This window comes from Ruditapes philippinarum, unplaced genomic scaffold, assembly GCF_026571515.1.
Source record: "Ruditapes philippinarum isolate M1 unplaced genomic scaffold, ASM2657151v2 ctg1619_1_1_1_1, whole genome shotgun sequence".
NCBI classification, from domain to species: Eukaryota; Metazoa; Mollusca; class Bivalvia; order Venerida; family Veneridae; genus Ruditapes; species Ruditapes philippinarum.
In genome coordinates, this window is record NW_026858824.1 from 194,205 (window position 1) to 210,224 (window position 16,020).

Sequence of the window (16,020 nt, forward strand, 5' to 3'; positions counted from 1 at the left end):
GAGCTAGAGCTAAGATATTTAGCACGAAACATCTTCTAATGGGTGTCTACCATTTTAAACTCAAATCCAATAAAAGTATAAAGAATGGGACTTTAATTCATGTAAGGAAAGTGGACGTTACATTTTGAATGTCTATTTGTACATTTTATGGACTTTTGATTTCAAGGCTTTTAAATGTTAAATGTTGAATGCATAGAGAAGCGTATTTGCACAGACTCAATTAAACATAGTGCGCAATGTTTATTTTTTAAGTTTTGTCTTCATGTCAATTTATATAAAAACCAGAAAAATAATGCTTTTTAATGGTACTTATAGATTATAAAAATTATAGATATATCTTTTATTGATCTACTGTCGTTCTGATAATTGATATAAGGACAAATTCTAAGATGATAGCTATATGCTTTTGATTTTTCGGAGTCCATTTGCTTGTTTTGTTACTGTACGCAATAACCTATGTACCCATCCATCCTACATTATAATAATTCACATAAGTCTTATCATAGAGATTATCTCAGCTTTGTGGTCTTTATGGTCATGGTAATGTGGTCAAGATACATCTTTTTCTTTATTTATATCTCATCATTGCATAGACAAAATAAAGCATACGAGTACAATTAAAAAAAAACAAAAAAAAACACACGTACATTTGAAAGAAAGCCATAAATGCATTGCCATTCAATAAAGTATTGTAAGAGACGGTCATATGAATTACAATAAAATTCAACTACACATGATTTTCAATTTTTATGATCGCACAAGTAAGGAAAAATGATCTATGTAATGTGTATAGGAGTTTTGGATCTAGAATGAGTCCTTTGAATTTAACAAATAGCAGCGTACCCTAAAATAATTTGCTTTCTCTACAAAATAATAAAAAGTACCAATTTCCAAATAAATTTGAGTCAATAAATTAATGTGTTATCATTTTCACTTTATTGTAATATCGTATACATAGTTAACACATTTGCAAAATTTAAAGTGGAAAATTCACACAACATAATCTACGTGAATGTCACTGTGACATTATATTTCTTCTAAAATAAGGATGATATCCAATGACACTATCAAGATCAATATAAACTCTGTTCTCTCATACACTGTTACAGCAATTTATGGAAATGATAAAGAATGGTATTCGATTGCACACTTGACTGAACAGCATTTTTTATAATTAGAAAGTGTCCGCGATTTGTCAAAAAAAGAAAAAGAAAGCCAAAAACAATTAAAAAGAAACAAGAAAAAATAAAGAACATAACAATACCATGATGTTAGATATAATTAAGATCGCATATCTGAGTCAGTTGAAATAAATTTGGTCATAAAATTGTCGGGGGTATTTTTCATGAGTGATTTTAACAGTGATTTTAACAGTGATTTTAACAGTGATTTTAACAGTGATTTTAAGCTGCTTCAACTTCATTTCTTCGAAACTCAATGATAAATAGGAATGTACAGAGGAAAAGACACAATGATCCAGCAATAGTTGACAGTATGAACGATGTACCAAGCTTCATAGAATTACTGCTGACATTCAATGTATTTAATACAGAGGTCACGTAACTCATTGTTTCTTCAGTATCACCATTGCAAAATAATCCATACACGATAACGCCTATTATAATGAATATACCTGAAATATGAATTGATAAACTAATTTAGAAAACAACTCAAATATACCTTTGATCAATGTTAGGACATGTCAATGTTGTTAACGTTAATTCTATTGACAACAAACAAACACCTGATGGTAGACAATTTATATTCAATCTATTCTCTTTATGTAATAGGATACATTATACCGTTGTTTCAAAGTGGGGATAAAATTTAGTCTTTAATGGATATTTCTGTCAACATTTTCAATTTTGCTATTTCTTTTTGACACTCATTAGGGGTTTCATTTATCTCTATCTTATATTCAACGATCTGGAGTGTTTTATTTTTATTAAGCTTAGGATGTATTTTAATTATACACGTATCTATATTTATTGATGTTTTATTTGGGATGTAGATCTTATAAAACATTTACAACGTATTCAAACATTACAAATTAGATAATTAGAGAATTCTTCATGCATGTTTGAAAAAAAATCAGAAATATTCAGTTATATTCACAAGCTAGATATACAAAATATATAACCATTAACTTCCATTTATTTATGTTTAAAATATATTTCTTTGAATATTCAACATTGATACTTAGCAAGTCCAAAATTAATAAAAACATTCGCATATATAAAATTATATGAGCCGCGTCACGACAAAACCAACGTTTGCGACCAGCATTGATCCAGAGCAGCCTGCGCATCCGCGCAGTCTGATCAGGATCCATGCTGTTCGCTATCAGTTTCTCTACTTGTAATAGGGTTGGTAAGCGAACAGCATGGATCCTGATCTGGAGCCATGCTGGTCGCAAACCCATTATGTCGGTTTTGTCGTGACGCGGCTCATATGGTTATATCTCACCTGAACTACATACAAAAGCTATGTTCAAAAGCTTTAATGTTCCGGTTTGCCTTATAAATATTAAAATAAAAGAAAGTACAACGGAGACTAAGAGCCCGGTCAAAGCAAACGTTTCCAGTATTTGCACTGCCTTAATAATGCCTGAAAAAAAAAAAGAAAATAAAAAAAGATTGCAATATCAGCTTTATAAATTAGAGTTCTTTTGTTATACGTATTAATTTAAATGGTGTAGAACTAAATGCAATGAGCAGGCATTTCAAATCACCACATACATAGGTGCCATATAAAATAATGATAATCGACGAAAATTCAAATCACCGTATCTCAATTGAAATAAATACAATTTACTCTTCTTCTTTAAATATAACAATTTCAAATCTTTACAAATAGAAAAGTAATGAATTTGAGAACAAATACGAGTCGTATTAACAAAGGAGAGTGTCATTTACGGAATGCAGCCCCGAATAACGTTCAGTCAGGTCAGATCTACGTTTAAACTTATGACCAGGCATAGAATTAAATGTCATTTCTATAATCTTGAAGAAATATAAATGAAAATACCTGTAGATTCATGTTTTGGTACAGTAGAACACGCGAGTTTCCCATATACATGAATACAGAAGCTATCCTGCCATAATCCTATATGATACTCTGACTGTAAGGAATATTCTGAAATCATCACGTTCAGATTTACTGTTGTCCATATTGGCAAGGTGAAGCCAGTTACATGAATAATAAACACAATGAGTAAAGACACAAATGCGATTGTTAAAAAACCTGATGATAAAAATGCACTTTTCGCCATTATATTAAGAATACATAATGAATTATTTGAACATTTCTTCGGAGTCAAACAGATACATACCCAATAATAAAGCTGCAAAGTTCTTAACGCTTAAAATATTTAGAAGTTTTTACTACCCGGAGTAGAAATTATTCACGTTATCAAATGCCATTCATATATCAACTACTACACACCTATTTCACATTCTTCTGTTTCAATATATAATATTCTTATATTTTCAATTAACTTAACTTAAAACAAAACTGCATTTTTTTGGGAAAATGGAACATTTAATTGATTCGATAAAAAAAAAACCCCAAAAAAAACAAAAAAACTTTTCAACCTAATGCCTGAAGAAGGTATCTCTAATCAATGTATAATATCATTTGGAATATTTTATTATATTTCAGGACCGGTCGGGTACTTAAGCAGGGATAACCATATCATCTAAGGAGTGTTTAAAATAACCGCAAAGCTGTGTGATTAAATATAAGTTTAGGTTTAAGTAAATCTGATAATAATGTTACATTTGAAGCGGATTTAGAATCTCTTAGTGCATAATTTATCATTATGTTATAAACATTACAGAAAATATGTATTTTGTATTTTAATTCCTCAGTATTAATAACGCAAAACATTTGGGTGGACAGCTTATTTATCAAATACATAATAATCTATGTCATCTAGTGGAACAAGATGACTGTTGCTAATTAAGAATCTCAACAAATAAATAAAATGAAGAAACATCAATTCTTTTGTTACGTTAGTAATTCTTCCACAATATGAGTTCAGTTGAGCTCTCTCTTGAGATCGCAGTCATTTACAGAAATATTTTTTACATGGTTTGTAATATAAAATGCGTGATTGTATACATCATTAATGGGGGCGTCCGTGGTCGAGTGGTTAAGGTCGTTGACTTCAAACCACTTGCCCCTCACCGCTGTGGGTTCGAATCCCGACAGGGACTTTGGATTCTTCAATGTGAGAAAGCTATCCAGCTAGCTTACGTTGGTGGTTTTTACTCAGGTGCCCGTTCGTGTCTGCAATAATGCACGGAAGGGCACATGAGGTCTTTACTCCACCAGTAAAGCTGGAATATCGCCATATGACCTATACTGTGTCGGTGTCAAACAAACAAACATCATTCATACCGAGATGGTGAATTGAATACTTTGAAAATTAACCTCGGAAACATATATGATTTATACTAGTAATAAAAAAATTACTTGATAGGTATCGCAGATGGTGCCGAGAAAAATATCGAAATATCGATCCAATATATTTATAAATACTTTATCACAAATGCCAGATTTTTAAAAGTACAATGGAAGATCTGTGCTCGAAAAAATAGTGCTGCATAAAACAAAGATCTGTTCCAAAAGGTAATTTTAAAGTGAATCGCAAATGAATTCCAATCAGTATTCATGACCGTATTATGACTTTATTTTGAGAAATGTTCTTATGACTTTCTCATTCTTCGTACCTCAATTCTTAAACTGAAGAATACATGGTACCTTTTACTGGATGTAATGTTAAAGTCTAAATAATGTACCTTATCCGTAGCCCTTGAGAAATAGCATTCATTATCGTCAGGTGAAGCGTGTGATCATTTTACATACTGACTAAACTATGGACATAATTTTCCAAATACATAACTTCATTAAAGCAACACGAACACATTGTATCTTTTGTTTGAAATATTCTCAAATGACTGAGCACTTTTTTTCTTGTATCATTTAATTGTTCATTGATGTTAATTGCGAAGTATATAAACTCTGGCTGTGTCTGTTCTTATATTACCCTCTTTCATTACAAGTATCGGTATGATTGCTAGCGTTACCATAGTATTCGGAATCATGTGAGACGACAAATCAATTCAGGTGAAACTAGAGAAAATAACAACGACTTTAGTTATAATACGTTCATATGGATACTTTATTGTATAATTGAAAGTATACAGAAATTTTATAAGAAATATAAAGAAATGGCAAAATGTAGAAAGCATTTCGCGTCAGCTTCGAGAACTTTAAAATATGCTACGTTATTTATGTTGATAGTTTTGATACTTCATATTATAGCGTTTTCTACACCTAATTGGGCAACCGTCCGGTTGTCTGTGAATGAGAATTCCTCCGGGCTTTGGTTAGCAGGATCGGATCATAGTGGTTTGTGGCAAATTTGCTCGTGCATTAGCGCATTTGGTGATGGTTTCTGCTCATGTTTCGGACGACATGGAGATCCAGGTACAGTTGTTGTATAAGTTTGGTATCGTATGCGATTAAATATTTTTCATTATCTAAACATATCTATATAAAAATCGTGCTGAAATAGCGAGTTGTACTAGTATTTCATAAACTAGATGACCATGTACTGCATAACACTATTAAAATGTTCTAAATTTTGACCACGCCCTTCCTGTTTCCAGGTACACGTCAAAGTCCATCTCATGTTGCTTATGGTTAAAATCATCATGTTAATTAAACCAAACGAGTTAAACCTACATTTTAAAATCATTTTTATGAGATGAACTTTGATCATCTTTTGGGAAAATGGTTTATTGAAATCAAGGGAATTCATTCTGAATATGTCTTATTTCAATATGAGAATTTACAAATGTTTAGGCAGCTGCACTTTACTTACTGGTCAAGTTAACGCGGTTCTTTTTGTTTTTCAAAAAAAAATGCCCTTTTTAATGACATTATACACGTATTATTATGTGTTTATGTAGTATGTAGGGTTTAAAACTTAACATTTATAACTTTTTGTATGTACTTAAAGTACTAGCGTGATTAAAATCAGCTCCTACATTATGTTATGATGTAAACATAAGAAGATCTGAACTCGAGGCATATTAAACATTCATGAAACATTTTTAAAAAGAGACTTTATAAATCAAAAATAGCTGCCAAAAATATAGTGTGCATGAGACACGACAAAACAGAACTATTTACGGCATAAAATAATAAATATTGACATTGTAAGTTAATGTTAGTAATTGCTTGGAATAATGTGTTTGTATTAGTGCATTGCTAGAATATCCAATATGGCTTCAAAAATTTAAGATGGCCACCATGAAATGATGAATTTTGGACCAATTTGCATGGCATTTGATCAAAATTTTAGGTACATAAAACACAATAATAAACTGGCGTTCTAACATAAAAACTGCAAAAACTTATGTACAGTAACATAGAAAAAAAAACATGCATAATTAATGTATAAAAATACGCGTTTTTAGCTCGACTTTTCGAAGAATAGGGATAGCTGTTTTACTCGCCAGACAACGGCGTCACACTTGGTTGAGAATTAATGTGAAAATAAACAACAAAAAGCAACAACAATATAAAGCTTTAAAAACATGTAACAGAAATATCGTTATTTTGTAGTGTGGTTTAAAATGACACAGGCGATGGAAACACTTGCTTTAATTGGCTACGTCATCACCGGTATCATTTCGTTCGTTCAACTCTTTTCGGAGCAGGATAGAAAAGTGAAAAGAATCAATGTATTTGTCACTATTAGTTCAGGTTGGTTTTAAAATATAAAAGTCAACATTTCGTTGTCATCAAACTTTCAATTATTACACAGCGTAATGTTCGTGTTTAAAAGAATTTTAAATTTCAGTAAAGAATGAAATATTTCCCTTTGGTGTAAAAGTAATTTTCTTGTTTTAGTACCGTATGGATTTGATAAAAAAATAAACTGCTAAAGGTCATTAGTCTGACAACTTGTTGCAGCTCATATTTTCAAAACCTTCATCTAACATTTTACATCTTTCAGGTGTGCTCGGTTGTCTTGGAGTCATTGTCTTCGGCGTTAGATCACCACAAGAGTATAAAGACACGGCGGATTTTTTCGATCAGATAGGAATGGAACTGCATGGACATTTAGATTTCTCCTTTTATCTATGCTGTGTTGCTGTTGTTATCTTGCTTCTGGTTTGTACCCCCCTCTATATGAAGGACGAGAAGATGCCATTACCTGTGCTCACCCAAGATATCCCGGTCGTTTATAACAACCAAAGTTTAGTTATTAGTCCAGACATGCTTCAAGGCGGGGTTTTCGTAACTGACATTGGTCGACAGGCTGTAGGGAACTTGGCGCCAAATGATGCTCCGCCAGCGTATACGATATCAGACCAACATACATTAAACCCACCTCCTTTTGACGGAGAAATACCGTTTAAAGAATGATAATGTTACAAGTAAATTCAAAACATTGCAATTGCACAGTCTAGCTTTTATCTTTGATAACATTATTTTGGGGTAAAGTTTAAATTTCCAAACTCTTCAATCGTATAATGTGAAGAACAAAGTATGAATAAATGTTACGTTTCAAAATTATCGTAATCATAAATAACAGGATAGTATAATGTGTTATATGTATAGTATAATGTGTTATATGTATATAACTATCTCTAAAATAATAACAAGTGTTTTGCCAAATGTCAAATTTTGCTTCGAGAATTAGAATTCTTAACAAGCATATGTTATTATTGCAATATAAAAAAAACGTTTAAAATAAGAATAATTGCCAACGACAAATTTAGATATCTGAATAACAGGCTATTTAGTAGTATTTACGAGGTAATTGTAAAACTGGCAGAAAATGACGCCTCCCTCTAATTATAAGAACTAGAATACGCCATGAATTTCCGCGTGTGGTCGTCCAATGGAAAATTATTAAATTGAGTATAAAATGGCGTTAAATTCATATTATATCTTTAGTATTTTCAGTTCCAAGTAAGCTATATCTCGAACATGAATGTGTATCATCTGACACTCAAATGTGAATAATATACATTACTGAGGTTAATACCATTGTGCCGATCGACTTGATCGATAAAATTCACAAGTTAACGCATTTTTAATATTGTATACAATATGTTGACCAGTGTTTCTCATACTGGACGGAACGGGTATTGTTATTGTATGAAAAAGGGGGGAAGATATTACCACTTATAATGATTATTTATAGATGTATATTCATTCATCTATTTATTTGTAATGAAAGCGATTGTTCACAATTAAAATAAAACCAAGGTGATCATACACTATGGACTTAACAAAGAAAAAAAACAATTTATACAATTTATATGTCGGGCTTTTTTATGCAAACGCAACGGTAAAATAAAACTATTATATTTTGTATATTTTGCTAAAAGGAAGAAACTTGTTGTACAATAAGTAAAAGATACAAACATTTTTTTTTGTAAAAGCAGACATTTCTTATAAAATACTTTATTATATTTTCTAGCCTAGAGAGAATGCCTGTATAGTTCTTATGTATCAAAGAAAATGAAAAAATACAAAACTATCAGTTTATATAAATACGGAAACATTTTGCAATCTTGTCTCCTTTTACAAAGAAAGGGGAAGTTTTCTATCTATTAAGTACCTGATTTCCGCGTATATGTTAATAATATACAACTTAAAGTAAACTTTATTGTACGACCTTTGTTGCGTTGTTCATTAATGCAGTGAAGGTTTTCATTTCATAAAACTCTTTGTTAGGTGCGTCCGTGGACGAGTGATTACCGTCTTTGACTTTAAACCACTTGCCCCTCGCCGCTGTGGGTTCGAATTCCGACAGGAACTTTGGGTTTTTTCATGTAAGAAACATCGGTGGTTCTACTCAGGTGCCCCCATTCGTGCTAGGAATAATACACGAAAGCACACATGAGGTCTTCATCCACTAGTAAAGCTGGAATATCCCAATATGACTTATACTTTGTTAGTGCGACGTAAAACCCGACAAATAAATAAATAAATAAAAAAATAAATAAATAAATAAATAAAACTCTTTGTCAACGAGAACCTTAGAAACAAACAAATCAAATTTTAAGAAAAGTGTTGCACAAATTGAAATATCAGCTGAATGTAAATGTTCAGATTTTTATTTTGCCTTAAATAAAAACAAGTATTCAATATATGTTTTCCAATATAATCGTTGCTATAGAAACCCACAAATAAACGTCTCGTGACATTTCACAATTTCAAAAGCACAAAGATGAAAATATCTAACGACAATACTAATGAAAATTAATTGTCATCTTCGGAAGTAGAATAATAAACTATCATATTGATGATATAAAAATGTTGATATAAAATATTAGAGCTTTTATAATTTCTCTAGATGAATCAATGGTTTCTCCGACACTATATATTATATTTTATCCTGGTTATTGTTAAGACTATCAGAAGAATCTTCGAATTCTTATCTCAAGTTCCATTAAAAAACACTTAATTCTAAAACATGGAAAATGAAAACTTGCTCTCAATGTAATCACTGGAATCATTAATTATGTTTTGTAAGACATCATATGTAAAACATTCAAATATATAAATTCTCAGCATTCTGTTTTTGTATGCACATGATCATCATTTGAAGATAACATGATAGATGCTGGCGAAAACGGTCAAATTTGTATGACTCTCAAGGGTTTGTTTATTTCACCACTCTTTTTAGTGTCAATGGGAGACAATCAACTAAAGGGCATTATTGTTATACATTCACATAAAACACCAAATTCGCGCATATAAAAAATATTTTTAATTAACCGTCAACTTTCATTCTTAGTAACATCATTTTTCATGAAATGCTCAAGCGTTGCGAACATACAATCGTAACCTTCCGGTACTTTCCGTCAATCTCTGGATTATAATAGTTAAAATCGTCAAGATGTTCAAGACATACTCCGAAACTTTTGCTGGTTCAAATTATGTTGATACATACCATATATTGACAGACATGTAAAATATTAAATTTTCACTTTTCACAAAGTATTTTCAAGACAAGTTACGAGTACAAGTACTGGAAAAATGAAAGCTATGTCCTTTCTGTATCATTTTAGGCTGAATGTTTCTTTATTAATGATTCAATGAAATATAATGTTTTTTAACATAATATGACTACCTGAAAGCAATGTTTCCAGAACTAAATTCATCTACAATGTACTTGTATTTTTATCTATATTTACTGAAAAATTGTGATAAACTTTACAACGGAATAAAAGATTTCACAAACAACAACGTCAACTCTAAACGGCTTGCTATTTGGAATTTGAAAATAATGAGCATGAGACTCTCTAAAAAATAAGATTGTTTATGAGCATAGTGACATTTGCGGTATGAGGAAACCGCTTTATACTCTGGTAAACATTAAATAGAATTTATTCAGTTATTTTATAACAACTGTAGTGATTGTTATATTGTTTATTAAAGTCCGATTGACATTTAGGCGTATAAAATCTAAAATTAAGGAAAGTTTAGTCATTGCATAATGACAAATTTTCATACCGGAAAACGTTTATTAAAAAATGATATAAATACGGATGAAGAAGCCGCCCTTTTCCACATTGTACAGCAAAAGACATTTTAGTTAAGTACAGTTTTATCATTTGAAAAATAAACTGCGGCGAAAATGTATGCTATTCAACTTTGTACAGCTGTAGTTGTTGTTTGCCTGCTTTGTGTTCAAGTGGAGACGAGCTGCTGGTTTAAAAATGCCTCACCTGACGGTAAGTGTTTTTATATCACATATGCTTGGTTATGATATTATTGATAAAATAGTCCGTACTGTCAGTTTTCTTCCCAACAGATTAAATTTTCAATATAAATTAATATATATATATTTAGTCGAAATCTGGTTATTCAATTTTGACAAGAATAATGCAAGAAAATATTTTTTGACACCCCCCCCCCCCCTATCTACCCCTTCAGTAATATCGCAATCATGATATTAAAGAGCTGTGTAACAGCTATATATTGTTCTTTATTACAAGTTATATAGATTTTGACAGGTTATATGACCCTATATAAACGGTTGTTTGCATATATAACCCGAGCCGCACGTGACAATGGCGATGATAAATAGGTAGTGTGGTGGTGCAACCGGACGTGGTGGTGGTGATTGCATGAATTGAATGTAAATAATAACACTGATTCGAATTTGAACAATTTTTAATGTCCAAACATATTTGCAGAGAATGGAAATTTTCCAACATACTGCGACTACCAAGGATGGGTTATTGATTCGAATACGACGCTGAAATCCCCGGCACCATACTGCGAAACATGTACATGCTTGTTCGGAAACCTTAATTGCTGCGGGTAATAAAAAATAGCTTTCTTTCTCTTTGACATATTTCAGATCCCAAATTACTGACGCCTTTTTATCATTTGTATCGTCATATTTTAAGGCCCATTATGGCCCAGAGACGTTTTTTAAAGCTTATATTTGGTGTCCTGTTTATTGTTTCCAAAAAGTTACTCACTGGTCAATTACCTTAATCATAATTTGCTTCACTTGCTTTTGAGGGATTATAACAGTGTTTTAGTATTTCGTATGGAAGTCAAAATACTACTTAGTTAACATTTTGCTACTTTTATGACCAATGATTTCATATTCAGCGTTCCTTTTTTCGGGTAATAAGCATCTAAGGTCTATGACCATTATAAAACTCATTTTTGCCCTTTCTTTAGAAGGATGAAAATGATTCATCTTCATCTTTGAGTCATAATGTGCCTTTAAATAACGTTCGTTTGTTCACAGTTAAATATGAAAACAATTTAAAAACAGAAAATTTTGAGTTACTCGTTAAGTTACGGTATGTATTTTGCTTTGTCCTGTTTACAGATATGGCAAGAAAGCTGGTGCGGCTGTTAGAGCCGGATGTACTCAAGTAGATGATGACAGTTCTTGTGACTTGATCTTTGTGAACAGTGCTAATGAAAACCTACCATGCGACAACTGGAGCAGAAAATGAAATACGAAAGTTCTGACGATAATCGATCTTTAAATATAAATTGTGTTTCTTTCTGTCTAGACAATTTCAAAATAGGAAAAAACAGTTTTTTAAAAAAATCTAAAAAAGTACACATCTTTTAAATATTTGTATTTACGAGGAATGCTTATATAAAACATAAATGTTCAGTGCATATATATATTCGTCTATACATATTTACCGTCAATAAATAAGATCTATGCTTAAGTGTCAGTGTGGTCTTGAACTTTGACTTTGATTTTTAAGCATCACTGTGACCTTGACTGTGACCTTTGCGTTTGATCTAATAACCGAAAAATCTATAGGGACATTTATTGACCAATGAAAATGGCCCATAGAAGTTTCACAAACCTAGTCGTGTATGTTCTAAATTATTGATCGGACTATAATTTTACACATAATCACCGTGACATTGGCCTTTGACTTATTAACCTCACACCAATAGGGTTGGTTCATCAACTTGTCATGGGAAATGCCAATTTTCATACATCTAGGCATATTCTATCTCAATGTTTAGAGCGGACAAAAATGTTCGCAAGAAGATCTTGACCTAGGCTAAAAATCTAATAGGATCCACTTTTAGCAATGGTCATGGCATACCAAATAATCATCAAGCTATAGTGCGGACATCGATGTGGCTAACAGACGGACGGACATGAACAGCTTTCAGGAGCATAATTATGCATTAATTTTGGTCAAATAAACTACTTTACTTCAAGCGTGAATCTATTTTTTCTAGTACGCCAACAATAATTGTTGTTTTCTCTGTCGTGAAACTTGTTGAAACAAATATATTAATTGCTTCTATCGTTTTCAGTAACTCAAATATGTAACAGTACCCTATTGTTAACCGATATAGTTAATTATAAATTTTATAATACGCAAAGGCAAACGCACGTCATACACAAATGACTTTCGATATTTAACGATACATTAAAGATTACAAAAGTTAATAACTAATAGCCTTCCCGCGTAAGTTAAATCAGTTTAACACCAGTCGATAGATTTTATCAATTTCTTTCTCACGGACTAGGTTTTATTTACAGTTTTGAAATTGTTGTATTGATATTAAGGTAACATGTCATCTTGCATTGGCTGTGCAGGCAGTACTGGAGACTGCCTAGGGAAGAACTGGTCTTGACTTGTGCTTTCTATGTGGAGAAGTTGTAATTCGCGACTTTCTGGGCGTCCGTGATTAAAAATGTCTATAATAAATAATGCAACACAAAATATGCACAGTCCAGCAGCTATTGTACATAGTATGAATGATGTGGTGAAGCTGGAACGTTTTTCAGATGACGAACTGTCGAAAATGAATTCATCGTACGTCACTCGTTCAAATAGTATCACAGCAACCACGTTACCAACGCCTGGAGTGGACGAGAAAAAAAAATATATTCATAATAATTCAGTAAATAAACATATTTAAGATTTTAAATATATGTACTACGTTAATTTTGCAACACATAACAGTTACTGTCATATTAGGTATTCATATAAACATTCATGCAACGTCGCTTGCAATATTATGAAAATCAACGCATTCAATGTATAAAAATTGGGAAAATGTTAAATAATGCTATAGATGCTTAAAACATAATTCAACCTTAAAGGTTACCTGAACATGACGTAAATAGGAGGTTTAGCAATTTTAGAATTTTGTCACGTTGTCGAGCACATACGATAACGGTAGAGATAATCGTGCTGAGGAAAAGTCCAACAATTCCGGCAGTAAGTAGAATCTGCGAAACCCTGAACGTACCTTAAATAAAAAACATTTTATATTGCTAGTTTGAATATATATAAGGTTGCACAAATTGTCTGGTCAAATACAACTAAATTATATCAGCAGACGAGACGATATAACATGAAATAAAGTTAAAAAAAGGACTTGCCGTCTGTCTAACATGTTATGAATCTAGATTCGATTTAGTGACAGCTTGTACTTTACATACAATTGTTTATACAGCTGTCACCATGAATTTTAAGTGCCATAACAGTAATAGAGGAACAATTTAAGGCTATAAAATCGTTATGAAACAGCAGTGTCCTTTGCACATAAATAGATTGACAAATCTATATAATGGGTAATTATTCCTTTAATCGTTATTCTGAGGCCACGAGGAAGCCGCAATTGTTATTATACTTATTTGAGTACATGAATCGGTTAATAGTAATTTTTTCAGCTATAGTCCAATCATTTTAAACTACATTTAAAAGTACAAAAAATGTAACTTCTTATTCACAACAAAACTTGTATTATTAATATTATTTCTCTACAGGAGATTATTTGAGTTCTGTTTAAAACTAGAACTGCCACTGTCCTGGTTAAGATACTTCTGCACGCAACCTTGTCAGCAGTATGCTATAAAAATCACGTTGATATATCGATCATATTGACTTAAAGTGTTCTGCATAGAGCAGTTACTTCAAAATAATGCAAAAAGAATGCGGGTTTTGACCACTGCTCTTTTCATTAATCAAATCCTGTATGTAACGCTGAAAGATAATATACCTCTAGTACTCTAAAATATGTCATGTACAAAAAGTAATCTTGAAAAATCCAAAAGGTTCATAACTACTTTTTTTAAACTAACACACAAGAGAACAAAAATGTTTTGATTATTTATCTCTTCAATTCGCTCTATCCATGTTTGAAGTTTCAAGTTGATACCATAGTGTTTTTCGAGAAATACAGTAAAAAAATGCAAAATTAGGAATTGTTTTATGCTGAATATATGAAACTAGTCGAGGGACCATAACTACCATATGAAGTGGGGAAAAAACAAATATATTTTAATAATCTCACTTCTACATGAGAGTACAAACATGCAGTGTTCAAAAGTTTCGATGATGCCCACCATGAACAGTTGTAGGAAAAAAAAGCGTTCACAAGATTTTACATGTACTACAGATTCACGTACCTGTAAAAGAAGGTTTTCTTACACACTCAAAATCCTTTATTACCGCTGAAGTATTACTCGAACAATTTTGCCAGAGTCCAACAAATTCTGTTCTCTGAATATCAAAAGAATCATCTCCTATATCAGCCTGTACCCAAACAATCTTCAGCCAGTATGGCAAAGCAAATCCGACAATATGCAGTATGAGCACCAAATATATTAAAACAGTCGCTATCTTAATCGAGGCTGTAGACCGTGAAAGTTTACGTTTACAGAACTTAGCAAATATTTCCATTCCACAAATGTGTTACCTCACATTTACTTATTTTGATTAGTTTTATAACAGATATTTCACGAATTCTAGATACGCATCGTACTCATAAGGTAAGAAAATGAATGATATAGAAATGTGGCGGTTAAATATACGATATGAAAATACAAAACAATAATCAATAGATAGCTGTAGAAACATATGTTTAAATATTTGTTGACGTATATCTGTATACGGCATACGGTAACCTAACGCAGATATTAGATGAATAAATGTCCACAATTTCCTTACACACATGTATCAGTTTATATACCAGCTTTTTCTACCACGAAACTTTAAACTTACAGAACTATTTCACCTTACTTTAATAACATATGATGCTGCAAATTGTTGTTTAGGAATCTGAGCCTTAATATAATGGTATATAATGTTTATGATAATATTGCTTAGAAAAGTTGTTTTATTAGGCTTCTAGACACTATTACTCAGTGAATATAACTTCACCGTTTTTGTCCTGGCTATATACATGTATATACTACACCTCACACAATTCACACATTCAAAGAACATGTTCCTTGTATCACCGTGTATATCTCGTAACGCAAAAATGTGAAAAAAACAACGACGTTGTATCGTGCAAATTAATTAATCTATGACCGAAACGAGCATCGCTCAGTAAACTAACCAATATTTTATAGTAAACCAGATTGAAACATATGACTGCTAAAGCATTACAACCTAAAAAAAAGAAAGCTCTAGAAAGATTGCTCTGTCAAAACGTTAGAATTCACAAAACAGACGGGTCTATTAT

The 16,020-nt window shown here is 31.8% G+C and overlaps 4 protein-coding genes across 4 annotated transcripts; 2 read left to right on the plus strand and 2 right to left on the minus strand.

Moving 5' to 3' along the window:
• Positions 1–649: 649 nt before the first annotated feature.
• LOC132754412 (uncharacterized) lies at positions 650–3,396 on the minus strand. The gene is made up of 3 exons (XM_060745040.1): positions 3,028–3,396; positions 2,467–2,607; positions 650–1,633 (listed from the first exon to the last, which is right to left on the minus strand). The coding sequence occupies exons 1-3, from the start codon at positions 3,269–3,271 to the stop codon at positions 1,404–1,406; spliced, it is 615 nt and encodes a 204-aa protein (XP_060601023.1). The 5' UTR covers positions 3,272–3,396; the 3' UTR covers positions 650–1,403.
• Positions 3,397–5,010: 1,614 nt separating this feature from the next.
• Positions 5,011–7,631, plus strand: LOC132754413 (uncharacterized). The gene is made up of 3 exons (XM_060745041.1): positions 5,011–5,493; positions 6,637–6,777; positions 7,031–7,631. The coding sequence occupies exons 1-3, from the start codon at positions 5,235–5,237 to the stop codon at positions 7,441–7,443; spliced, it is 813 nt and encodes a 270-aa protein (XP_060601024.1). The 5' UTR covers positions 5,011–5,234; the 3' UTR covers positions 7,444–7,631.
• Positions 7,632–10,592: 2,961 nt separating this feature from the next.
• Positions 10,593–12,248, plus strand: LOC132754404 (uncharacterized). Its single transcript, XM_060745030.1, has 3 exons — positions 10,593–10,769; positions 11,235–11,361; positions 11,888–12,248. The coding sequence occupies exons 1-3, from the start codon at positions 10,673–10,675 to the stop codon at positions 12,015–12,017; spliced, it is 354 nt and encodes a 117-aa protein (XP_060601013.1). The 5' UTR covers positions 10,593–10,672; the 3' UTR covers positions 12,018–12,248.
• Positions 12,113–15,358, minus strand: LOC132754402 (uncharacterized). The gene is made up of 3 exons (XM_060745029.1): positions 14,960–15,358; positions 13,654–13,797; positions 12,113–13,405 (listed from the first exon to the last, which is right to left on the minus strand). The coding sequence occupies exons 1-3, from the start codon at positions 15,231–15,233 to the stop codon at positions 13,104–13,106; spliced, it is 720 nt and encodes a 239-aa protein (XP_060601012.1). The 5' UTR covers positions 15,234–15,358; the 3' UTR covers positions 12,113–13,103.
• Between the last annotated feature and the right edge of the window lie 662 nt (positions 15,359–16,020).